This window comes from Pagrus pagrus, assembly GCF_965226575.1.
Source record: "Pagrus pagrus genome assembly, chromosome: 14".
NCBI lineage: Eukaryota > Metazoa > Chordata > Actinopteri > Spariformes > Sparidae > Pagrus > Pagrus pagrus.
In genome coordinates this window covers 5,499,191-5,525,860 of record NC_140198.1, presented here as the reverse complement: position 1 = coordinate 5,525,860, position 26,670 = coordinate 5,499,191, and the positions used below count along the sequence as shown (strand labels likewise).

Below are 26,670 nucleotides of genomic sequence, written 5' to 3'. Positions count from 1 at the left end.
AGCTCCTCTCTCTGTATTTCAGGATAATTTATAGATCCGTGTCAGGCTCTGCATCAACAAGTGTGTGTATTGTAATAGCAGGCTGGTTTGAGATACTGTCCGCTCGCAGGTTTGGCTGATGTGTGTCCTGCAGCAGCTGTTTTTGTATCTGACTGTAAATCACAACCTGACAACATACAACATTTCTATCAACAACAACAACAACAACAACTATTTCTACGTCTATTATCCAATATGGGTTTGAGGAGAATAATCTTACAGTGACGAGTGGCCATCAGCAGATATTCATACATGGAAAATCCATGAGAAAATGATCTTCTATACTATACCAAGTACTATACTGAGTACAATACTTAATACTAAAACTTCTGCTTCATTGAGTAGTCCAACTTTAAGCTGCTTTATACTTCTACTCTAACTCTACTTACTAGTTACTTTCGGATTAAAACTGTAGTTTTTAAAATTATACGTTGCTCAGAGTTCATCTACCAAATAGTAATGTAATATGAGTATGTTTGTTAAAATTAGATCCACCTAATAGTAATAATAATCTGATAATGTTGTATATGATTCGGTGGCTGCTTCTGGTCTTTATGCTAAGCTAGGCTAATTGCGTGGGCATTTTGACAGCATAGAGGTGACAGGAAATGAGGAATTAAACATTCAGCCCCCAGCTGGACGCTGTAATGACATGGCACATGTCTTCAGCCCATAGGCCCGGAGGAAGCCCTATAATCTAGGGTTTTTCAGAACCGTGTGATGTTCAGTCTCTATTTGGCGAGTCGGTTGGAGCACCAGAGAAGGTGAGATATGACGCAGAGGACAGACAACTCCATCATGCTTCACTAACACTTCAGGACACGGATCCAATTTGTTTTCCATGTTAACAAGATTCCAATAATGACTCTCAACCATTCCTCTGAGGTCCGTGTGATTTCACCCTGAGGCACTACACTTTGTTTTTCTATCGAATCATTGCACACACAGTATATATATATGTCTACTCTGGCAGATGTTTACAAAGCAAGGATGTCTCCATCCATGCTTTGTAAAGTGCTTCATATTCCCTCTGATGCCGTGCACATTAACGGTTGTTTTAATATCATAAAATAAATTGATGTTGCCCACTGTCTCCTGGTATCCTTTGAGGACAGCACTCTTTTGAAAGTAAATTATTGCTTCTTTTTGTACCGAGGGCCTCAACAGACTGTCCAAATGTCCCCTTGTGTTTCTCATTTCTGAGTGCAAAGTGTACATGCAGAGATAATGTGGTCCATATCAGGCTGTACCTCACAGCACACATCTCACACCCTTAATTGTTGATCATGCACAGGATTCATATCGCCTACTTTACTGTACCTCCTCTTTACCAACACTGCTCTGTACTTCCTCTGCTCGCTTCTTCCCTCTCCTCTGGGGAATTAGCTGCGCTGGCTAAGTGTTGCACTAAATAAATGATTTGGACATTAAACAGCCACAGTTGCCATGACAACTCACTGGGCATCTCTCACTATTGTATTCAGAGCAGACTGCCGGATGACCGCTGGCTGTGAGGTGTTATGCAAGTACTGTATATGTGTGTGACTATTAGTGAGATGGATGTGTATAAGCAATGTATGATACCATTAGTGATTCTGATAACTGCACTTTGTGTATTAACCGATACAAAGTACCAATCCAGTACCAACATGTTAGAAAATATATATTAAATATGATCATTTTTAACAGCTGTAGACCACTAACCCTGTATGGATGTTATTTTATGGATGAGTTTGATGTAACACAGGTCACTGTTTATTGACACTGACTTCTTGTGGAGTAAAAAGTTGTAAACAGGTGTAACAGACGCTCCCGAAAGTAGTCTGTTTAAAATAAACTCTCTAAAATCGACTCATTTCAGGCAGGATCTGAGGCATTTCTGACACCAGTATTGGAACAATCCTGATGTGTACATGAGTCCTTGTATTTGTGAGGTACTTATGGAGAACCAACAATTAAACAAGCAGTCAACTCATGTGTTATTTTGATTACAAAGAAGATCTAAGTGATCACTGTAAGCTGTAGTAAACCCGAAAATACAATGGCTACATTGTTCAATGTCCTGGATCAAGGATGGGTCATTCAAAGAATATACTCCATTTTTTTCAATTTCTTATTCTGAATGTAGCATTTTCCAAACTAGCTCAATTGGGGTTTTTAATGCACAACACATCATTTTGCCTGTTTACGGTTAGCTTTGTTTGCAGGGGTGGGGTTGAGATGCGTGGACACACCCACTCTTAAAAAATGTTATGAAAGACTTGGATATGCACAAATCTCGCAACAACGGCCTTTTCAAACAGGTTGTTGAACTTACAAAAAATAGTGAGATTAGACTGCTGCAGGTAGGAATATCCACAGGAAACTTGGTTTTATTAATTACTCTGGCTGAAGACAATGTGTTTGAAATGGTTATCACATAAAAAATTCTCATTTTCACAGGAAATAGATGCAAGATGCTGTTAATATGCTCTTTTATTACAGTTTGAATAAATAACGCAGCATACCAACATGAAACATGGATCACTTATTTAAAAAAGAAGAAGAAAGACCTCTCTCTGCCTCAGTAGTATGGAAGAATTGTGACCAAAGCCTCCAAAGCCCCTTACCTGTTACTGCAGCTACCTGACACTGGGTAATTACCCAGGAATAGAGGCGATACTCGGAAGGTGCCAGAAAGCCCCTTACACACACACCGGCAATTAGCTGCAAAGGTCTATTGAGCGGTAATGAGCCATCAAACAGTAGCTAAGGGAGAGTGGCCAGAGGGGAGGAAAGGAAAGGAAAGGAAAGGAAGGGGAAAGAAGAAGAAGAAAGAAAGAAAGCGGAACAGGAAAGAGAGATAAGTGCAAAAAGATGGGAAGACAGAGAAAAAAGAGGCGATGAAGAGGAGAGAAGGCTATGTGGTAGAGAAAAAGAAACAATAGAAAGCAGCGGAGGGGAGAAGATAGAGGGTATGTTACTGCGTGGGTGCTGAGGGAACCACCAAGACCTCCAGTTCAAAGTCTCTTTGTTGTTAAGAGCTTAGCTGGAGGTCTTTCACCCACTTGGCTGTCAGAGAACAACAAGCTCCTGTGGTAAAAGTGAGATCTGATCTCAGCAAGATCATTTGTGCAGATTAAGGGCAAACTTGAGAAACATGAGAGATCAAACCTTGACAGGAGCTACCAGGCAGCAACAAAAAGATTAGATCTCGCTGCAGAGGCATCAGTGCTCTCTAAAAGCTTCATTGGTTGGGTGCAGGATGGAGAATGGAAGGAGAGCCCAGGAGAAACATTTTATCCTATTGCACCAGCTGCACTTCTGCACCGATGTAGCCCGCACTGTTATATAATTCAGAAGAGATATTTCAAATGTGAGTTCAGCTTATGTACAAGTGGATTTTGCTGAACTCACAACCTTTTCTCCTGGAACAGTGTTTCTCAAACTTTTAACATTGTGTACCTTCTCAAAAAATATTAGGCTGATCGGGTACCACCATACCAACTGACATTAGAAGTACAGAGTCAGTGTGATCTATTCAGCTTACTGTTCTGTAGCATTTGCTGCACTGTTATAAATTCTCCATCAGCTCTGCACTTTTGCATTTGGAGCCAGGTCTGTTGTGTTTTTGAACCTTTATGAACATTTTACCTCGGCTAACTATCTTGGATGACATATGTGCGTGCGACGTGCATGAACATGACTACGTGGCAGGCTGAAACAAAAATATTACAGGAAAGACAAAACTTATTGAAAATAACATTTTAAGTATTTTAATCTGAATGTTATTATTATTAGTTAAATGGATTTTAAAAAACAGTTGTGCAATTCCTCTGCGTACCACTGGAGGGAGCTGTCACAGCTTCAGAATAGTTTATATACAACAAACTTGCAACAAATATAAGTTTGTTTTTAATATCAACATAATGTGTTAATTTAGCAATACTATACCTTTTGTTTATGGTTATATTAAAGAAGCATCTTGGTGTATGTTTAATATAGAACATATCTGCAGTGACATGAGACATGTTTACTTTATTAGCACCGCAACCTTTTCCTAACCTTAACCAAAGTGTTGCTCGAACATGATCAGGTATGAGATTCAGAATGTGAACCCAGCTGTTAAACGCCCACCTCCTGACAACTATCTGTCGTACTTAAATGCTCTCCATAATTTCTCATAGACGGGGTTGAACATTATCAGGCGATTCATCAAGTTAATGAAACAGAACTACTGTAAAATGTTTCAGTACGAGCATCTTATATATCCATCTATTTCTGTTTGCATGTATCCTGGGTGTCTCTGAGTTCATGTGGTGTTCAGGTACGCTGTGTTCCTGCGGTGTGGAAACACTGTGGAAATAATTTCCCCCTTGGGGTGAATAATCTACAACAGTATTATCTATTTCTTTTGTCTGCTAGTCTTTTGATACCATGCCACGTGTGAATCAAAACATTTACTGATGATTATAAATGTAAGCTGTCACCTTTACTTTATTACTAATTTGTTTGTTTTTAGTAATTTAGGTCCACTTTGGGCGAATACACAATTTATTAAAGATTAATCATTTATACAGAAACTGTAAGCCTCAGAAAAATGAAATGCTTTGCTGGTTCAGACGTGTCCAGATGTGTTTGGTTTTAATTAAAACCTCAGAGGCTTGGATGCTTCATTTTAAATATATTTACCTCGACCGTACAACTTAGCGCTCTGATGTTGTTTCATTGTTTCTTGGGTGTAAATTTCCAATCCCATGTGTGATTTTTTAAATGTCAAGGCTTTATTGACAGGAACGCTTGAGAGAGGACAGGAATTGAGATGAGAGAGAGGGGGGATGACATGCAGCGAACGGCCACAGGTGAGGATGCAAACGTCAGACTAAGCCTGGGCCTCTGTACATGGGTCGCACGCTCTACAGACCGAGCTAGGGGCGCCCCCATGTGTGATTTCTCACATATATGTTGTTTTAAAGCCACAAATGACTCATATTTCTCACACGTCCATAAGCTCTCAACACACTCATCCACAGCCGTACACATCCCTATTCTTCAACCTACAAACCTGTCGACCTTTATCTGAACCTCCCTGCTCTTTGTCTGTCACCAGCTGCCACCATCTCATTTTCTCTCCTCCATATCCATTTTCTTTAATTTCTCCTGTCGGCCATCCCCCTCCAGAGAGCCTCTCCTTCCTTCTTCAGCCAGTGGCTCTAATCTTCGCACCGTCACGCTCCTCAGAATCCCTTCTTCACCACACGATACTCTCACTCTCCCACCATTCTCCCCTTCCTTCTTCATCTCCGCTACTCCACTCTCTTGATTAATTAGTCAGACCCGCCGAGTGGCCCCGCCAGTGCAGCCCAGCTTCTCCATATAATTCTACTTTTAACAGGAGTCATGGAAAACAAATCGACTCGCGGTGGAGGAAGAATGTCGGGAGAATATAAAAGAGAACGATTGTGGACTGCATGTGGTAAAAAAGATGGAGGAACAACAGGAAGAAGAGAAAAAAAACAAAACAGCCTGGTCCTAATTAAAAGCTCACAAGCTGAGTGTTTTTGTAAATAAATTAAAAGCTGGACCGCTGGCTCATTGTGCTGCACCTTAACGACTAAAGCTTCTGTTAACATTTAACATACTAACGAGACTTTAACTGTATAATGTGAACATGAAAATCTATACTAGTCAAATAAACAAAGTGAAGCTGTGCAAATCATTCTGATAAGGAAATCGGTAACCTCAACATCAACTGAAGCTGATAAAATATTGGAGCTAATGGCTTTTTAAATGTGAAAAGCAGAAATAAATCTTATAATAAAGCTTAGAGCTGTTCATTAATGTCTACTCTAAAATCCTGTCAGTGTAAGCACAAGAAGATGGTAAGCAAAGAGAGCACTGAAGTGTTACGCTGCCGTCTCTCTGCTGTAGCCCCGCTGCTTTCTTCTCTCATGTCCCTCTTTTCCACTCGTGTTTTCCTCTGTTGCTCTCCAAATTCTCGCTGGCTTGATGACCCTGAGTCAATCGTGAAGATTTAGCAAAATAAACAAGCCGGCGTGCTGACATTGGTTTTCGGGAGCGTTGGTTTGAATTCCTGGCCATCATTGTTTGTCTTTGTTCTGATGCTTTCATGCTGCTCTCTGCAGGAGCTGGAGGGTCTCCAACAGTTTTCAAAGTTTCTGCATCAAACGCAACTTTTGAAGTTTTTTGACCAAAACACACTCGGGCCTCTAGTTTCTGTTTGGTATACTGAAGGCCAACAGGCGATAACACAGTGGCTGGGTGTTGATCCTGACATGGGCTTGTCCAGCATCTCTAGTTCAAATGCACATGTTGACTTGCACATACAAATAATATAAGTAACATAGTATAATATATAGATATATAAGTTATAATTAATACATTATACTGAATCAGTGTCACTGTGGCACACAGCTTTTAAATGCTAATGTATAATTAATGTATATTTGAATAGAAGATAAGTTTTTTAACAACTTCCATTTACTGTATCTGTGCAGTGCAGCTTTATACACTGCACATGTATCCACAAAGGAGCTCTGACCTTGTGCGACGGTATATATTACATCTGCCGGCTTCAGATATCTCTTAACAAGCCTGCTCACCTAACACTGCGCTGTTGTCTTTCACCGCCCAGTTCACCGCAAGGCCAGTTCCTGTGTGTTTATTATTATTTTAATTACAGCGGTTCTAATTCAGAGACATTAAGCATGTGTACAAGCCGTCCACCCACGACAATGTACAGTGTTGACACTGTAATAAATGTTAGGAAATGAAACCCTGTGAAACCAGACACCATTAGGATTCGCAGAGCTAATGTAAAGCCATTATACTGTTATCTCTGTCCTGCAATATGCTCCACGGTCAAGAGAGGGTTGATTATTCACTCTCGCTGTAGCAAAGAACAAGAAGTCCTTGTTTTTCTGGCTTCATCGATCTTAAACTCAGAAGTACTGGTGTGACTTGCAATAAAGGTAACAGTATAGAAATACAGCTCAGCACTGGAACAATTAATTGAACAGTTAATTGAAAGAAAACTGTGATAATGGTTTAATCATTTAAGACATTTGCAAGTTTACTCCTGCAAAAGACCACTGAACAAGCAATCTGAGGATTGCATGTTACGTTCAGGAAAGTTGTGAATGGCATTCATCTCTAATTTCTATCAAAAGAAATGTTTAAACAAACAAATAGATGACCAGATAACTATAATAATCACGGGTTGCAGCTTGAGCAGAATTCAAATTTTAGGATTAAGGGCGCTCTGTGGAACGTCTGTTTCATGCAGGAAGCTGGTCGTTGGTTTGAGTTGCTGGACTCCATTTCTATCAGGGGGTCGACCGATGTGTTTTTTTAAGGGCCGATACCGATACCAACTATTAGTAATGCAGGAGTCTGATAAGTGATAATTGGAACCGATAAACATTTAGAGGAAAAGTAAAAATCTTGGTCTCAAAGTTGAGAATAACCAGTATTACTTCAGTATTTCCATGTTCTTAAGATTTAAGATTAAGATTTTTACTTCACCACCTTTGGACTGTTGCAGAAAATCTGACCAGAGTCCTTTTACAAAGAAATCGACAGTCCAGCAGCATTAGGTCTTATTTTTCACATCGTGTTACAATCGTCTCACAAATGGCCAATAAAAAAGTGATTAATACACGTGAATTGCTACAAATTGTTGCATAGAGCCCCTTTAAGTACCATTACTAAAATACTGATACTATACAAGTACTGCTTATACACAGTTTATCATTATATGTTTGAGGTTTTTTTCAAGAATCATGAATACTCTTATAGCAAGTATAGAATCATTAAGTTATACAAACTTTCTTTTCTTCACTACTTTTCCTCAAAACATGATCTAACAGAGCTAGTAACTGTGAAACTGTGACAGTTTTGGATGGAGGCAGGTTTATTCCCCAACAGCTGGGCCACACACTCCAGTCAGTCTCTGTAAAAAGTAATTCAGTTAGTAATTACCTCTGCCAGTGAGGAGTATGTGAGGGGATACAGGCTTCTGAAAGAACTCTTCTCTATCTTTTAGATGATGAAACACATTTTCTGGATCCCTTCATCATTTTGCGACTATAACCCTTCATTAAATACTGATTACTTATAAAACTAATAATCAAGGACCTAAAGATTGTCCCATGGTTGCACTGATTGGACTTACTGTACACTTAATGTTTGAGTCACAAATGTAAATGTGATTGCCGTCTCCCACTAACTGCCACTAATCCCACATCGGTAACATTTAGCTAGTCATTAATCTTTGATTGTAATTATAAATCCATACTCTCGGAGACATGAAAATGGTGTTTAAGTAGAATCTACTTAACAGACATGCCAAGGAGCCAGTTGAGAAAGGTAATAATAAAAAGTACATCAAAACAACCTGCTGGGCTTATAAAAGGGAGAATAAGAGGGGGAAAAATCAATAACAATGCAATCATCTCAGGAGTATTCTCCCAGCATATTCCCCCTCTATTCAATTTGTGGTAAAAAATAAAAAATAGATTTGGGTGACAACGGAGCTGTGTATAGTGCTGTGCCTGTCAAGGTTTATTCATTAAATAGAGCAAAGACAACAAAAGGGTCAAAACAACACAATTAGTGTTCCTTAAAAGCACTTATTCAGTGACCGAGGGAGCAGCAATAAAGCTGGGGTTGTCTTTTTGGGGAAATAGCCACGGGGCGTTTATTCTTATATGAAGACGTAGAGTATCAACAGAGGGAAACCATCAAATCTAAAGAAGTAATTTTCTACCCCGTGCTTTGAGTCATTGGGTCTCCAGAACACGACTCAAGCTTGCGTCTCAGTTGTTTGCCTGGGATCAGACAATGGGCTTATCAGCCACCTTCTCACATCATTTAGGTCTATTATTCGTAGTCTATTTTCCAAACTTGTGACCATATTGTAAATTTCCGCCCCGCTAAACACACCTGTGATTCCTGGCTGCTTTGCTTCCCAGACCACTCACCAGGGGAAGGCATTGACTGCATCCCAGGAAAACACACACACACAACTCCAGTCACTCACACAAACACACACACTTGCCTTGAAACTTGCACAATTCAACACCATCGACATTCATCCAGATAACACCAGATGCGCCACTCAGAAATAAGTACTCCCCCTTGGTGTTTCCTTTCTGCGGCCCAACAGTTAACCTTGAGCATCATCTGATCATTTGCTTGTTTTATTGGTCCCAGCTCATTCCTTCAACTGCTTGTCAAACATTAAATGCATTGATAAACACGGCCTGGACCCACGCAGGCAGATAACCTGCAGGTAGATAAATACCATGCAGTGTATCTTCTCACTGCCCATCTGGAAGGTGAGTGGAGAGTAACAGAATAATAGCATGCTGGTTCCCACTAAAACCAGTCATTAGGAGGCTAAATTTGTGGTGTTGCTTAATGGACCTCCGCAAGCTGAGGTAGAGCCCCAGAAATGCCCACCTGCCGCAGCTAACCATTGGATTCATCAACTTTATCAGATTTTATCGCCCGCTTTGGATTCAGATTTAAGTTTCCCGCAGTTTGAGCTGAGATTTGGACGAGGAAAGAGAAAATGCACAAATGTGAGTTTAAAAAAAAACCAGGAGGTTGCCATGACATCCGGCAAGCTGATGCTACAGCGGCATTAGCAGCGTAATTGTGGTTATTGGTCTTAATATGGTGGAACCTGCCTTTCAGCTGCTGCTCAGCCTAAACCCCCGACGGCTATTACGGCCGTTCCAGATGCTATAATCATGGTTTGGTCTGGGCACATGGGCTAGTGTGCAATTATCAATTTATCTGTGGCTGAAACACTTTTGTCCCGATGGTTGCTGTGGAGAGGGGAGGCTGAATGGATGGGAGGTCACAAGGCGGCTCTGAATTGTGGTGACAGTAAAGCTGTGTGGTTTTAGTTTTAAAAAGCACGGGAGACGTGTGTTTTGCAGGGTTTTTTTCAGCTAAAGAAACAAATTAACAGAAAAGTGTGAAAGTGCAAACTTGTGCCAGATGGAAATCTAAATAGGCAGATAGTGTTTCAGTACTTTGAATCTTTTGTTTTATGATGGTACACTGAAGAAAACGAGGATGAGGGTGAAACATGCACGGATCGAACTGAAGACTCACGGAAAGCTGTGTAGAACTCGTGCAGGCTGAGGTGTCCGTCATTGTTGTAGTCGTCATAACGCAGCAGGTCCTGCATGGTGCACTCCATCAGGCTGTCCTCCAAGTGCTCCTTCATGGAGATCTAACACACACAAACACACACACATACACAACATAAATCTGCAAGGAGAACTTGAAGATGATCAAGGCAGCCATTGTTCACAGCTACAGAATGATGAGACCTTATCGTAGCCCTTACTTTACCGCCTTCATCTTTTTTTAATCTGAGCTATATGCTGGAGGAGAAAAACACATTATGCGCATTCAGTATAGATGTAAATCTGACATTTTCAAAGGGGAGGTACCACATACATTTCATATGTCAGTAGTCTTTAAATAGGGAAGCCTTTGATGAATATTGAACACCTGCACTCCAAACGTCTTTTAAAATACCGATCCTCCTCATTATTGCATCCATAGATTTGCTTGCATTCTGTATTTTTTACATAATTGAGTTCCTGCACGTTATCTAAATTAAACTCTTGACAGTCTTATAAAAATATACAAATCCACATTACAGCCGTCTCATGAAAGCCATCACATTTTTGCTGTTCCAAGTGCTCCACAAGAAGTGATTATTTGGGCTTCCAGCAGACGGAGCGGCGATGTGAAATTAACTGCCAACCTGAAAACAGTTGCCATTACGAGCAGTGTTTGGAATGAGCTTTTTCGCTCAACCAATAATTACAATAAGATTTCCATCAGAGGGGAAAAAAGCCTCACATACGTAAACACCAGAACCACAGAAACCGGCTCATTCTGAGAGTAATTTCATCCCATTTGAAAAAGGGGTGGGTTAAATATGTCGCCTCTCATGTAAGTGCTGTTTGTGATTGCTTGCCATTTTAAGGAGTATCTCTACTCACACTCTTACCTGAGTTCATTCAAGGATGTTCCCCTGGGAGGACGCACCACTCTCTCTTCCATTGTTTGTCATTTATGAGCCATCTCCTTCACCTTAGCGGCGCCTAATTCTCAGGGGAACTATCTTTGAATAGGTGATGTTAAGGAGTTTTTAGGGAGATAAACACAAGGCTATACGAGACGATAACTCCGGTTGCACTATTCTGTTAAAGCTGTTGCCTCTGCATAAAAGCGTAACTGATAAAAGTGCCACAGTGTCAATGCGAGTTGAGCGTTGTTAAAGTGCTGCTCGTGCTGGAGAAGATGGAGTCTGTGTTCAAGAGCTTATGGAGCGATGCTTTATTTAGCCTGTATACTTTTTTTTTTAGAAATTGTCAGTTAATAAGTTCCTAGGGGAAATATTTAAACATATAAGGGAAAAAAAAGTGTATGTTCATGTGTAGCAAAGGAACAGACTACAGTTACTGTCGGGAAAAGACTTAATGTGAGTGGCCTTCGAGGAAAATTGGGGAAAACTATCACAGTTAAAAATTATTTAAGGATAAAAGACTTTAACTCATCTTAAAACATCAAAACCACATTTTAGTGATTTTTGTGAGCAAAGCAAAAGTACATATAGATCAACCAGGACAATAATAATGTTGGCAGCAATGACACATTGTACGTCTGCTAATGCTGCACATCAAAGCTGTTATTACATAGATAATAAGATTCTTTATTTTTTTAAGTAAAATAATTGGATTATTTTCTGTTAAGCTTTTTAACATGAAGTGTGCTTTTAGGCCAAACTATGCCATGTTTACATCCTTCAGCTATGATTTCCAACCTAGACGTATCGCCCCCGTGCTTGTTCATCTCCTCCAATTGATTCTATATGGTGCTGCACATGTGACACGGCAGCTTAGAGGGACGCGACAAACTTTTTTTCTCTCGTCGCTGCCTCCAGCAGCCACTGCTGTGTGCACGCTGACACAGACTGATCTGTCCTTGGGCGTTTCAGTCAAAGTATTTCAAACCCAAACTACAGGACTTTACCCTCAAAGACCATCTGTGACAATAGATAGATCCCAAATTGAAGAGAGAGTCTGGATGGCCCAAAAAAAAAGTCTTTGAATTCTTTTGATCATTCAAAGCATTTTTCTCTATGAAACTGCATTTATGACTTTTTGCAGGATAAGAATATCATATCTAAAGATTTTCTGGCAACATGTTAGCGTTTGCAATTGTCAGCTGTGACTGATAAAAAATCTTTTGTTGGATCTTTTATTGCATCATTTATTTCTGCGGCGAGAACTAGTCCAAAAATCATCTTTTCCTTTTGAGAAGCTGACAAAGTGTGCTGTCATTTCCAACCATGGTGAGAGCACAAAAGATGAATTACTGTGGCATTTTTGAGACTGTCTTTATTTGCGATTTTTATTCATTTTCAAACTTGTTTTTCTTTGGCATCATTCATCCAAAGAGCTACAGCACATTAATACTGTAAAGCTTTTGATAATTTAGTCTTCCTGCAGTCTGTAGTGACTCCAACATGCTCCGCTGCATTCTGGCAGAAGTCGGCGAGATCGCAGCGTCGGTTGGGAGGAGTCTAATTAACACCAATCTCTGATGCCCATTTCCTGATAGGCCTACCAGATGATGCCCGCAATAATTTCATTTCCTCACCCTGCACGTGTCAGTGACAATCCTTTCTACAGTCCGCCTGCTTCCAATCAGACTCTGGTGGGAAGATAACCTCAGTAAACAATTTTCATTGTTAAACAAGATGATTAAATGTGGCAGCCACATGTCACTCACCCGGTAATATTCCTGGTGAGGAGACCTGATTGAGCGAGGAACCTGATTGAAAAATATTAACTGTAATGTATATTTTTTAATGGTTCGTTTTCCCTAAATTATATCAATTAAACTCTTTCTCCTAAACTGATAATGTCTTCGATGAGGTTTGAAATCTCAACCAATCATACTGTATTAAATGCTCTAAGTTCAACCAAAAAGGACAATTCAGTCATTAAAGTTTCATACTGTACGTCCATGTGCTGTCAGTATTATCAGAAACAACGCTTTTCCGACTGGGAAAAATCACATGAATGCCCCCTCAGGTGGAACAACAACTCGGAAAGTCGAAAAAGAGGTGGTACACAAATTGCCGAGCTGACGTCATGTGACACTTAACATGGCGGATGAAAGTAAACATTGGGTTCATTGTAAGGAACTTGTCATTGTATTGTTTCCTTTAGTCTTTCTTGTAACTGAAAATACTGGAAACAGTTGTCAAAGTGTTTTTTTTTGTGATAAAATGCAAAAAAAATATTTTTGGCGTCCATGTTGCTCCCACATTCTGACATGGGGCACATGAACACACCGATGTTAGAAAAATGACTACCCAACTCGGGAAATGGGACCATCAGAGGGGCAGTCTGGGACTTGTTTTAGAAAAAAGGAAAAAAAAAAAATAACAACCAAAAAGCCCAGAAGTCCCAAATGGATTTTGAGAAGACATTATTTACACAACTGACGCACAGTCAAACTTGTGCACCCACTTCAGGTACTCGCTGACATTTTTAGCTGAGCAGCTACAGTGAAGATTTTGGGGAGTAAATAACATCTTTTCAGATCAATTTGGAATCTCAGGGCTTCAGGAGACTCGGGCTATGTGTGTAGAGCCAGTTTCATGGCTTTTTTCAGTGGTTCAGTCGCTGTCTACTTCTGTTTTTTAGGAAACGCTGCAACGCTGTTTTGCTGTGAAGCTCCAGAAATGACTATGAAAAGACATGCCGAGTTTTCATCAGCATGGGGTGAGTAGAAAATGTCATAATTTTTATTTCTGGGTGAACTTATTCTTCACAAAAAACTGTTTCAAAAAATGTATGGCATACTTTAAATTCACCCAGCACCTCTTGCAAAAACCTTCGCTGGGAGGTGTATTCCAGGCACAGCCGTACCTCATCCAAATGCCTTCTTTCTCATTACAGATGCCATCTCAACTGGACACCCACCTTTTCCAGCTCATCACTGACCAGCCGGCCGTCCTGGTCCACATCCAGGTATTTGAACATGGTGTCCACCAGCGCTCTCTTCTCCTCCATGTCTCTCTGCTGGCTCTTTTCGTCGGTCTTCAGCACTTTCGGTTGCATATCCAGCAGCATGCTCTTCAGCTTGTTGTACTCCGACATGGTGCATGCGTTGCCTAGAAGAGCAAACACACAGATATGGAAGAGAAGACATTTGATTAACCTCAATTACACAAGCCGAAGCCTTTTTATTGTAGCTGTAAATTGGATTTAGTGTGTTTGTGTGTTTTACAGAGGGAGGAGAGGCAAAGAGGGCAAGAGGGATAGATACTGTGTATATTTGTGCATGCATGTGTGTATCCTTGAGTGTTTACTCATTTAAAAAACACTTTTTTTTGTTTGCATAATTTGTCTGACAGTATTTTCTAGGCTGGGGGTTCAATTAATTAGCATTAATCCTTGAATCCACATGAAAACAAAAGGTACGCGTCCTCATTTAGAGCCACTCAAGCTTCTTGTCCTGCTTTGCTATGGGATTAGAGCTCAGAACCACATTGGGTCTCTAGTTCCCGATTCTCTGCAATGCTCTGCCTGATGAGGACGTGCAGAGGAAAATTAGGGACCACAAATTAATCATGGGCAGCACTCAGCATTTTTCTTCACACTTGAGATCAATAATTATGCGAAACACGTCCGTCTCATGCTGTGAGGGAATGGAGAGTAGGCAAATGAGTGCCAGACACGGGTGGGGAGAAGACGAGGTTTTACTTTTTCTTTTCTCGCGTCCCTCCTTTGCTTTAATATCACCTGAGCCTGATGACAGCATGGGAGACGCTGACTGGAGGGAGCGGGGCCTATGTGCAAGTCAGAAGCTCGGTGATGAGAGAACAAAATATGGAAAAATCTCCCTTGTATGAATAAATCATTAGGTGACGTCCATGCCCGATCACCGCAGAGCAGAGGCCCCCCCTCTGAGAGTACACGGGAATGGATCTCATTGCCTAATCTCCTTTAACAACTCAGCAACTATCAAAGCCAACAGCTGCAAAATTAGGGGACACGATGGAGACGCTAAGACTCTAGAAGTTTAGTCCCTGTATCTACTTTTGGTTTGTAGCAGCGGGGAGTGCTGCCAGAGCATAACTACAGTTGTTCGTCTGACTGCAGCGAAGTGAACAAGGGTTCAGTTCGGCAACAGCAGACAGACAGTGTCTCCTGCTGGGGTCCTCCATGTTAAAGTGCATACTAAAGAGGCACATATTTTCATGCTTATGCATATGTACACACCCACGGACTAACAAAGGGTTTCCTGGTGTGCAAAGCGCCGTCTCATCTCAAAGAAAAGCTCAGGGTGACCCACGATTAAGTCCTAAACAACCTTTAAGACTGCATGCTCTCCATTCAACTGCTTGATCTGACACTGTGCCACAGAGCAGGGCTTGATGTAGTGTACTGCGATATAGTATATATAGAATATCCACCAATATCATTTTAAGGCTGTATCGCCCAGCCCTAGATGCGAATGCTCCACAAACGTACTAAACGTCATTGGTTACGTGTGCTTCATGTGGGCTGTTAGGGTGTGAATGGTTGTTAAGCTGTCTGTGGAGGGAACTCAGACTACAGCACTGTAGGTGGGCGATAAGTACTGTAATATTGCAGGCCACCGCCTCTGTTCAAAGACGGTCTTTTCCAGTTTGGCGTAGATCGATTCTGTTACTCCAAGATGTGTACATTGTCGTACATTGTTGATCTTGGCCAGAGAAGACAGATGGTTTGAAAGAGGCGTAAGAGGATCCATCTACTAGCAAGTCCAGTTGCCTACGATGAAGCACTTAGAGTTACAGTGACCTGGATGACTGAGAACCTCCATCGCCTGTATATACCATGAAAAAAACCAATACCAACAAAAGTGTGTCCTATAATATTCACTTCCCTACAGGCTGTGAAACTCCATGAGTTGTACACGACTACCAAATGGGACGCAAACATATAATTACATTTTTTTTTATGCAGGAAAAAAGGTTGAAAAACAGCTGGGCGCTGTCGTGTTCAGGGAAATGTCACACGAACGGCAGTAAATAATGACTTTGTTGGGGACTACTTTGAGCTGCAGATGAATACACATGTGGTGCTCTGGTATACGGCAGCTGTCTAATGCTTCATAAAGGGTCAACAGACAATTTCAAGGCTGTCGGAACAATACTGTTTGGGCCGCCCCAGCTCTGGTGAATCTCGGTAATCTCCTGTTCATTTCTGGGAGGATTTTGCGTGACGTGTGACAGCTCTCACCGTTACGCTTGAATAGACAAAACCAAAGGGAACACACACAATGTTACACACACACACACACACACACACGCCTCGACGCTGGCGACCCCTTCTACTTATTGCAGCCCACACAACAAAGACAATGTGCACTCCCCTCTACAAGCAGGCAGTTAAGTCAAGGTCTTGGCTAAATCCCCGCTCAATGTTATTCCTGCGAGGGGAATGAGGCGTGAGATGGATCAGACATGAGGGATCATCACCTAGCTGTCATCTCTGTCCCCGTTCTGGAAGGACAGAAACAAATTAACACCCCCACGCTGATTTACATCTTGTCATATATGGACAGAACAATCCTCTCTTTGCTCAGACTCACTCGGCCCCCGCAAGTATCTATACAGAAAGAGAAAAGATATCTGGAAGGAAATTCTTCAGTTTCACATGTAAAGGAAATGGATATTTTAAAGCCTTGCGTCAGGGAGACATCTTCTAACAATGTTGCCGTGCTGACACAGGTTGATTAAGGTCGTAAATTACTTTTAAGCCCTCATGACCTCCTTTTTTTCTCTCCGGGCACACCTTCTATCCTCTGGCCGTGACGAGAAAGTGGATGTTACACCTGGATGCTACTGTGAATCACGCTTTTTTTTTTCTTCGCTGGAGCGAACGTCCTTTGATTCAGTCTCTCTCATTCTGCTGAGCACAGCAGCTGCAGCAGTGGCAGATAAATATCTGTCTGTATTACAGTGCATCCACCCCTGACTCTAACACTGTTTTATTGTTCTAGAGGGACCAGGACTCCCTTTATTGCCCGTTTGAAATGTTAGCTGCTTAAGTGAGTGATCCGAAGCTGCTCGCACCATGGACGCCCAATGTCCCGGAGACGGAGCTCCTCTCCACCGCTCAGAGCGTCCTCCACGAGCTCACACTTTATAAATGTCAGGCAGGGCGGGGAAACAAACAGAGAGAGGAAGAGCTGGAAAAGTTCCTGCCATGCTTTAGGGGAATTGTATGAATTGTGTAAGAGGGGAAAAAGTCATGGACATTTAAAGGAGGAGTGAAATCTCTCAAAGGTTTTAAAGAAAAACGCAAAAACGGTGTTTGGGACGTGAACGAGGAATGTCAATGACTTTTTTTTCCCACCATTGTATAAATTCTTCTCCAGGAAATTAGTCACTTTCCATATGTTGTCACTCTCTGCCCATGAACAACAGCTAACATGGCCGATTTTGTGTGGAAGCTCCCCCTTAATCAGTGTAAAAATGCAGCTGTGTGACATTCTGTAGTCTAATATTATAATAATTTATTCATAGTGCACTTTTTAAGCAAGAAGCATGAAGTTCTTGCAGAGTTAAAGACATTAAAACCATTTTTTTGGTTATCCTTTCTGATTCCAGTAGCAGAAGCATTTCATAGCTGTGCAGTGAATTGTGAGATCTTTTTTTTACTGTACAACGAAAGCAGGAAAAACAAAACAATAAAACCGGGTGAATAACAGTTTATGTCAATCTGCTTCTCTTAAAAAATCTTTTTCTCTTGCTTTTGTTATTTCAGTACAAACCTGTGAAAAACAAAAACATTTACAGCCTCAGACGACAACAGTATGTAAGGAGTGCCGCTCGGGTGCCGAAAATGGTGTCCATCTGCTGAACCGGCACAGTGCGGTCATATAATATTTCTTTCTTCACCTTCTATTGATGAATGAAGCTAATTTTTGAATGTTTTCAACTAAAATTCTTACATATTGCACCTTTAAAGGTCAGTTCTGTAGGATCTATTGGTGTTCATTAGTGTATAATTACCTAAAACTAAGAATTGTTGAGTTTTCCTTACCTTAAAATTCACATTTACAGAGGGAGCAGGTCCAAACACTGTTTTCGAGAGAGGGCCTTTTATATTTTTTACATTCCCAGCTGTTGATTGCTGTCGGGGAGGGCGAGGAGAGGGATACTAACTGATTCCACTAAATCCTACACGCCATAAAAACTGGTGTGAAATGTTTTTCCTCAGTGTAAATCAGGCAGGTCTGTCCTGACAAAAAGGCATTCATTAATAGCGGAGCATGACCCGGTGCTAGTAAGGAGCCAAGACTGATTTGTTGCTGGTTTCCTGTCAGGTTTGTTCAGAGAGCCAGTGGAGAAATCCAAAAGGTACTGAGCATACATCATACATCCCCTGCAATTCAGATGTGTATGGATCAAAACAGCTAAAACTTTCTGCTGTACTTACTGGGTGAGATCTTGGCTCTGGCTAAAAGTCGGAGGGAGGGAAAAGGAAATCCGAGGCATCAATCCTTCAGATGATGAAACCTCCCTACAATGCCCTCCAGGATGTAAAAGTGCTCTGTGTTAAATTTATGTCTGCCTGACCTCCCCTGGCTGAAATGATGGGATTATTTACTGCCACACCGTCTGTGTGCTGCTAATATGCGATGGTGATGGACCTCCCTTCCAGATAATTATGAATATGATGGACACTCTTTGCTCCTGAGGGCAGCAAGGTCTAAGAGAGCTGAGCCAATCTTGGATGGGGGTGACACAAGTCACAGGAGAGCCCCATATTGTATAATCGCTGCTGGCAGCTGTTTAAATCGGCTTACTGTGAGCTTCATAGTCTGTCCAGCATTTCTTCTGTGACACGCTGTGACCGAAAACACTTAAACCTTTAACTTCTCCGTTTTTAATAGTCATCATCCTATATTTTCAGTGTGTTTAACGGCATTTTAGAGTTTGCATGACTAAGACTGAGAAAGAGAAGTCACTGAGCACTTGGAAATACTTCTGCAGAGCATAACATGGCTAAATGACTCATAAAATCATATTACCTTCAAGTATTTTCAGGATATTCATGAATTCTGCTAATGCTGAAGCAACTGATTTGATTGACAGAAAATTCTGTTAATTGATTTTGTAGATTAGATGAGTAATCAAAAGTAAGATCAAGAAATTGGCTTTGTCTTGTTTGTTCAGAGCGCTGACCTCAGTTAGATTGTGTTTCCTGTTTCGGCTCAAAAATAAAGCTGGTCGACTGTTTTTATTGTGAGGCAGCGGGAGAAAATATTTGGATTGCATTGGCAGGAAGTTAGTTAATTTCTGCCTGAAGGACGAACTAAACAGAGAGGCTTCTATAAACAAAATGAAAATTCAAATTGTGCTGCTGAAGGTACGTAAATACATGATTTCCTGTGGGTCCATTTTTGGATGTGCAGGTAATCTGAGGCGGACTCCGCTTGTCACGACAAAAAAACTCACGCTTAAGCGCAGTAACTTCAAATAAAATCCTTAGATAGATCGCGTTAAAGAACGTAGATGCATTCATTACAACAAATTATCATTATTTTACATTCAACAGAGACTATTCTACTTGTGAGGAGTGGTGTGCGGATCGACCGATTCCAAACTTTACAGTTGTAGGGTCAATTTGGATATTGAAAGATAGATATCTAAAGTCAGTAATCTGTGGTTAATGTGTGCTTTATCTTAATCGAAAGTAGGTGTCCTATAAACAACATACAGTTCAAACAATACCTGATTTATAGGAACTACTTCTCCTTCCGCCTGTCATACTCACATGCAAGCTATGTTTCTATGTGCAAGGTGCCACTTAGAGGGAGTTGATATTCACGATGGTGTGGAGCTTTTTTTAGCTCTAAGAACAACAACAAAGCCGGATGTGATATGTGCAGGAGGAGTGTGAGGCACCTTGTTAAGCATCTGAGATTTAATCACAATACAGAATATGATGAGGTTTTGCAGCTGTGGTTTAAAGAAGAGGAGAAGAAAGGTGCTGCTCAGGCGAAAACAGACTTCAATCACTGAGTCCTTCGGCACTCGCGGCATCATCCAGGGACAGAGAGAGATGGCGAGTGCAGCCATTGGCAACGTTTATCACCGTCACTGGCCGCTGGAAAGCGATTCACATCCTTCTAGGCTTCAGTTTGTGCGTTGATGTTCAAACAAAGGAAGTTCTGCACTCTGAAAACTACAACTTATTGAGCTTTTGTACGCAGTATCAGTATCGTATGGTATCAGCAGCACCAGCCTGGGTTTGACTCTGCATCGGATCAGAAAGAGTCAGTGGTATTGCACACCACACTCACCAGATGAAGCCAAGTAGCGTGAGAGACACGCTGAGGGAAGAGCAATAAAGAACCCACAGACATATATTTCCATAAATATGAAACCGAAGCACAAAACAAGCCAACGTTCAGAAACAGCTTGCACAGCATCCGTCTACAAACAGCAGCAGGAGGAGGCTGAGGAAGGCGAGCAACCTGGGTCAACAGCAGCAGCAGCAGCGGCAGCAGCAGCAGCGGCAGCGCGAGTGATCGGCAGAGTAAGAGTCTGAGCTGTCAGTTATCAACACAGGCTCGTTTGACTGTGATTGGAGGAGTCAGCTGATTAGCAGCGAGCTGTCACAACTGACCATGAGTGAGATATCACGGGGGCGGAGCGATGGATTAAACATTCATGCTCTCTAAATTATTATTCAACACGAGACTGTGGTTGGGAAACTTCAGCGTGAGCCGTAATCCCGTATCAAAAGCAGGAAAAAAGTGATGATTCATAGTTCCCACGTTTCTCAGCTAATACGCAACTCCCACTGATTTAAAAATGACGCCTCTAGATTTCCTGAGTGCGGGGCGAGCTGTCTGCCAGTTTGCCTTACCATACATTCTGCAGAGTGGATCAGTGTGTGCTCGGGAAAGTCTTATCAGAGTCTGTGCAGCTTGGCACTGACTAAATGAGAAAACCCATTGCAACACCAAAGTTATTGGCAAAGCAGTGAAGGAGAAATAGTACAGTAGCATTCACTCCCCGGCTGCCTGTCTGTCTGCGAGCCCTATCGCCTAGAACTGGCTTCTCAAACTGCACATCAGCACTATACACATCACCGATATCTCTTCCTCTCCCTCCTCTCGATCCGACTCTCTTCCACTCTTACTTTCTCAATCTCAGAGAGACGCCCATCAGTCTGAGGAGGAGTGTAACTTGCAGGGACACGCGGAGTTAAGCAGCTGCACGCCAAATAAACACTTACCATCATAAAAATGACTAGTATTATTTGTATTCTTGACACTGCTGCTACTGTTGAGCCACCGTCTCATAGGAAATGACAGCATCTACAGTGTCAGCGCCGTTGACGCCTTCCCTTTCCTCCCTTTGAGCGTTAATGATCAGGATGTAAGTGCTCCTCCGTCACACTACAGCAGCTTTACTCAGCAGGTACAGATGTTTTTGAAAATGTTGCCTGAAAATAAGGGTGAAAGAGCTGTTTTTATGTTCTCAATTAGTTCTAATTAATCAGTTAATTATCATGAAGTGCACTGCGTGAAGGCTGTAATGGCTTTGGTTATGTGTTAAGCGAGTTACGTTTTCAAGAAATTTTAGCGATTATTGGAATAAAAATTCTTAATTACTCGTTTCAAACCGTTGCATTGGACGTCTCAGAGCACGTACATGAGGCCTCACATTGTTCACAGTGACAGTGGCCTCTGACGAGAAGAGACAGAATGAGCTAGGAATTGAAACATCAGCAATGTACTTTATCTAGTACAACTATTTTCATGGATTATTTCGTGGATTTTCTTTTTTGGGATTTTTTTAAATGAGCTACCGGCTGTCAAAAAACTTGCAGTGTGTGAGGTTTGATGTTTGACGTGTGAATCTAAAGCATCGTACGCTCTCTTTAAAACAGCATAAACAAACTTTACAGAGGGGCTTTACAATGTGCACAGCGTACATACAATAAGTACTTTATCATGTGAGGCAGTTGGATCGAGTCACGATTGCGTGTTCATGGCTTCTTGCCGGGCTTCAAGCTATTCACTTCTGGCTGAACACACAGGAAGTCAACCAACCAGCTTCCTCTTTGGAGGAAGTGCTACTGTCGGTGTGACGACCAGCGAGAGAAGCGACTGTTCATTTGAAAACAACAATGGATGGCCGCTCAAGAGGTTATATCAGAAGTAGACTGTTTATTTCACTGAATAAAAGAGCAACGAATGGCATTAAAGGCTTTTCTTAATGGGAATATATTTGATTTACTAACTGGCTTTGCCGGCGGTGGCGCTCTCCTACAGCTGATCTGATTGGTTGAAGTTAGCCCGTGACAGACAGATGGTTCATCCATCACCTGCCAAATATTTTAGAAAGTGCCTGCCCTTTTCCAAACAGTTTCCAGCGTCTTCTTTCCAGATGGTTCTGTGTAACAAACCATCTGGTGCGTCAGTCGAACATCCTCTATTGTAAGACCCCCTTAAAAAAAAGCAACAAAACAGACTTTCTCTCATTTCTACCAGGCGTTCTGGCTGTGGGGCAGCAACTTATGATCACATTAATTATTAAATAATCTCCTGATTATTTTCATTATAAATAAATGCTTATTCTTTTGTCCAACCAACATCCTGAACCCAGAGACTCTTCATTTACTACCTCAAACGACAAAAAGAAAAGGGAACAAATCCTCATAAGAAGGTGGAACCGGAAAATGATTGACATTTTTAAATAACTGAAATTATTATAGCTATTATCAAAATAGTTGGCGATAAATGTTTCAGTATCACTGGGGAATGGAGAACATACAGTGCTTTCCAACAGCCTCCATTAGCTTGATTCTCCCTGGACACGTCCTGCTGACGTGTACTTTACCACAATCACAATACATGTATGTACTATTTTTCTGCTCTAACACAATGTGTGGTTTAGCACAAATTGCAGCCCAGTCACATGGCCTCTTTACAGTACCTGCATGTGGTTTTGGCTGTCATAGCAGCAGAGTTTTAACTAATGGAGACTGAAGTTGCTTCCATGGTCATGAACTGCATGGTGGCCTACAGGGTGCACCAACAACAATACAAAGAATAACAGGTCCTCGATGCCATGATCAGAATATAAATACAGTTGCACACTCAGCCCTGGTGAAGCGGATTTAGCAAAAAGAAAATAATTACCAAGCCCCTGCTCCCGCTAATAGATCGAGACTGCGAACAAGCTCGGGCGCTGATTACATTTTTAGCATCCATCCTCCTTTTTCCCCCTACACCTGCAGTGTAAGTTATAGTAATCTGAAGACCTTTCACAGCCCTTGCTGAGGCCTGCAAGCCGCTGCTGCCTTATGATCCCATGAGTATACAGCTTTTAAATTGCCTGGATGTGGGGACCAGAGGAGACGGCCGCCTCGGGCTGTGTGTGGCCTAACAGAGCTCCACTGACGACACAGAACCCTGGACTAACATCCAACATCAGCCAAGCCCAAATACTGCAGTGACCTTGCAAGGACAGTTTTCAGAAACACAAAACAGAGAGGAGGATTTTTAAGTAACTCAGAGTGGCAGGTTTTATGGTGAGCTTTTAGTTTTAGAGGAGAAACTGTAAATATCGCCTTTTCTGTTTTTTGTCCTCCACACATGGATGTTTCAAGTCAGCATCACCTGTGACCACACAGAGCATCACTCATGATCTTCAGGGGGTGTTAGGCTAGTCCTTAAGTTGGATTCATCAGGGCCTTGTGTGTTTCTTCTGTAATTTACATCTTTGTTTTGAGTTGAGACTGCGAACAAGTTCTCCAAATATAAGTTATTTTTTCCTTCCAAACGCTGTTAAACAACTTGGAAATTGATATTACTTGATGGTTTTTTTTTGGGTCAACAAAATATTCCCTAGACAATTAGTGAAATGATTTTGTACAGCAGTTACAACCATACCTTGTATAGAGTACAGTAAGCAGTGCAGGCGGAGGAAACTGCAGGAAAGTTTTAACTTCCGCAGAAATCTGACGATCAAAGCTGCAAAGTAGAAACTCTTCAGATGACATCACCACGGGTAAAATACTGACAATGCGTGGCGTCCTCCCATTTCCACCGAGGAGTTGACAGGTGTGTGTAATTTCTTTCTCCATACGTACGTGCAGATCAATGCGGCAGAGAGTACTGACACTTGAAAAACAGAAAAGGAACAAGAGGAAGACAGGGATGTACGCTGAGAACACGGCTTTTATTCCTTCTCCTTCGTCAAAGGGAAAGAGGTTCATCCCTTTTATCTGAGTTTTATCTTTCATCTTAATTCTGTCTGTGAACGCATGCCTTTAGCAGTCTCTTCATCTTTCATTCTTCATTTTTTTCTTCTTCTTTACAGGTCACAGCTTTGCTTCAGTGGCAATGGCTGAAGTATTTATGCGTGGGAGTCTTTTATTTCACTAACTATACATCAGCTGATGCTTCTGTTTTACCAGTCTTTGTCTGAGAAGAAAGACAAACGTAAACACTTTTTTCGCTGCTTAAAATCCTCCTTTGAATTTAAACGGAATTAAAGAACAATTGCAAAAATAAAAAATTATACCAGTCGTGCAACAGCAATGGTGTTGTCATTACAATAAGATGAAGCAAACACAGGGAGCTAATTTCACCTCTGATGACAGCCCTAAATTATAACGAGCACGTTCCCCCCCTGAGCTAATGCGAGACAATGCAATCAGATGATAATGTGGTCATTTATTTCCTTCCCAATAATTACAGGAGTCGTTTGCTTGTTGGTATATAAAGGTTAAGATATTGCGTCCCCTCTTTTCATTCTTTACGTTCATTAGTAGGTCATTGGGGAGGGCTGATTGCACCTTCGATTAAGAGGCAAGTGTTGGAGGTTAGACAGTATCCAGCTTTTATGTGCAATATAAAAGGTACTTATGACCATGTTGGTGTGTTTGAATTCATTGTTCATTATGTTATCGTATTGTACTTTGTCAAAATCTTAATACCTTAACTAATAACATTATTTTTGCCTATTAAGAAGGTCTGCATCTACAATTTATGTTATCTGGACAGAGCTCAAAACACTTGGTGAAGGTAAGGGGAAAATTCTGTTCTTGTTTAAGACTGAAAAAGTCACGCAATCCGTGATTTTACAGCGACTTTACCTTTGGTTTTAGTTGTTGAAACCTTAGTAAATTAGTAGCAGATAAACATGTATGTAAAAGACACAGTAAAACTAAATATTTGTGATATTGCTACCTTTCTTTCGAGTTTCTCTAGTTTTTCTTCTTTTGTTTGCAATGTATGAGATAAATTAGGGCTGGGCGAAATATAGGATATTTATCGTTGTCGTGATACAAGACTATATATTGTCTTAGATTTTTGATATAGTTACATCATGACATGGCATAAGTGTTGTCTCTTCCTGGTTTTAAAGGCTCCATTACAGTAAATGATGCCATTTTCTACACTTACCAGACTGCTCTACTTGTTCTAATACTTGTCTTTACCCACTTAGTCATTATATCCATATCCACAGAAATCTCATGTGTTAGTATGAAGTGCTTTTGAGAAGATTTTAAAATATTGAAGTACATATCGTATATCCTGTTATGGCCTCAAAGGTCATAACTGCACAGCCCTCAAATAAGTGGTTAAGTAATGGAGATTATACTCTCTTATGATGAGTGTATCGCTTCCTGTTCATGCATAAACATCTCTTTTAGTAGGATCAAGTGGAGCTGCAGCAAAACTTTTTCATTCCCACTGTATTTTATGAGTGATCATACAACCAATTCCTTTCAGTTTGACTCTTTGTTCTGACCAAATTGTGTCCCATGTTCTATTTTTCAGGAAAAAGAGAAAAAAGAAAAAGAAAAACTCAAACAATAAATCACTCAATGAGAAGTCAGAGTGCGTTTGACTGCACGGCATACCAAATTGTTTCCCTGAAGGTACACTGGCAGCAGTGGACTGATATTGACTCATTAGAGGTTTACAACTGGAGCCCTTCTCTCTGCAGGCAGGTAGAAATAGTAGCAGAGGAGGCCATTAAGCAGAAAACAGAACTAATGAAGGGGGAAATTAACAAAACGCAAACAAATAACACATGTTTCTGAATTCCCTGCCTGGCTTCTGTTGATATGGCTTTTCCTGTTTGCACGCTGCCTCCTCAGTTCAGTATGTGAAGCTATCTGGGTCACACACATCCGCCACCGTCGGGGAAGTCGTCAAACGAAAAAGGAAAAAAAAGGAAATACGAGAAGCGTGTTTTGTCAAAGTTGTAGTTTACCGTTAATAATGAGGTGACCTGGATGGACTGTGAGTTATTCAGACCTTCCTGCCTCCAGACTATTTATAGGAATGACCACAGTGCAAACACAGACCAGGTAAATTTATCATTGGGGCCGGGCAGTTAAAAAAAACTGCGTCCCTTCAGAGAATTTCCTCTTAAATAAAAAAATCGTTGACTTTAAGTCTGTTTCTTTATATCCCCATTCAACCCTTTCCTATCCGTGCTCTTCATGAATTCATACAGTATCCCCATCAAAGATGAAGCACCTCCCGACATAA

At 41.2% G+C, this 26,670-nt stretch overlaps 1 protein-coding gene across 1 annotated transcript in view; it reads right to left on the bottom strand.

The window, feature by feature from the left end:
- The window catches only part of fstl4 (follistatin-like 4), a 214,611-nt gene that overhangs the window by 59,510 nt on the left and 128,431 nt on the right, over positions 1 to 26,670 (bottom strand). Inside the window, exons 5-6 of the mRNA XM_084374357.1 lie at positions 14,067 to 14,257; positions 10,165 to 10,285 (exon numbers count right to left, since the gene is read on the bottom strand). Of these exons, the coding sequence (XP_084230483.1) occupies positions 10,165 to 10,285; positions 14,067 to 14,257 (312 nt within the window). The remainder of the gene's footprint in view (positions 1 to 10,164; positions 10,286 to 14,066; positions 14,258 to 26,670) is intronic.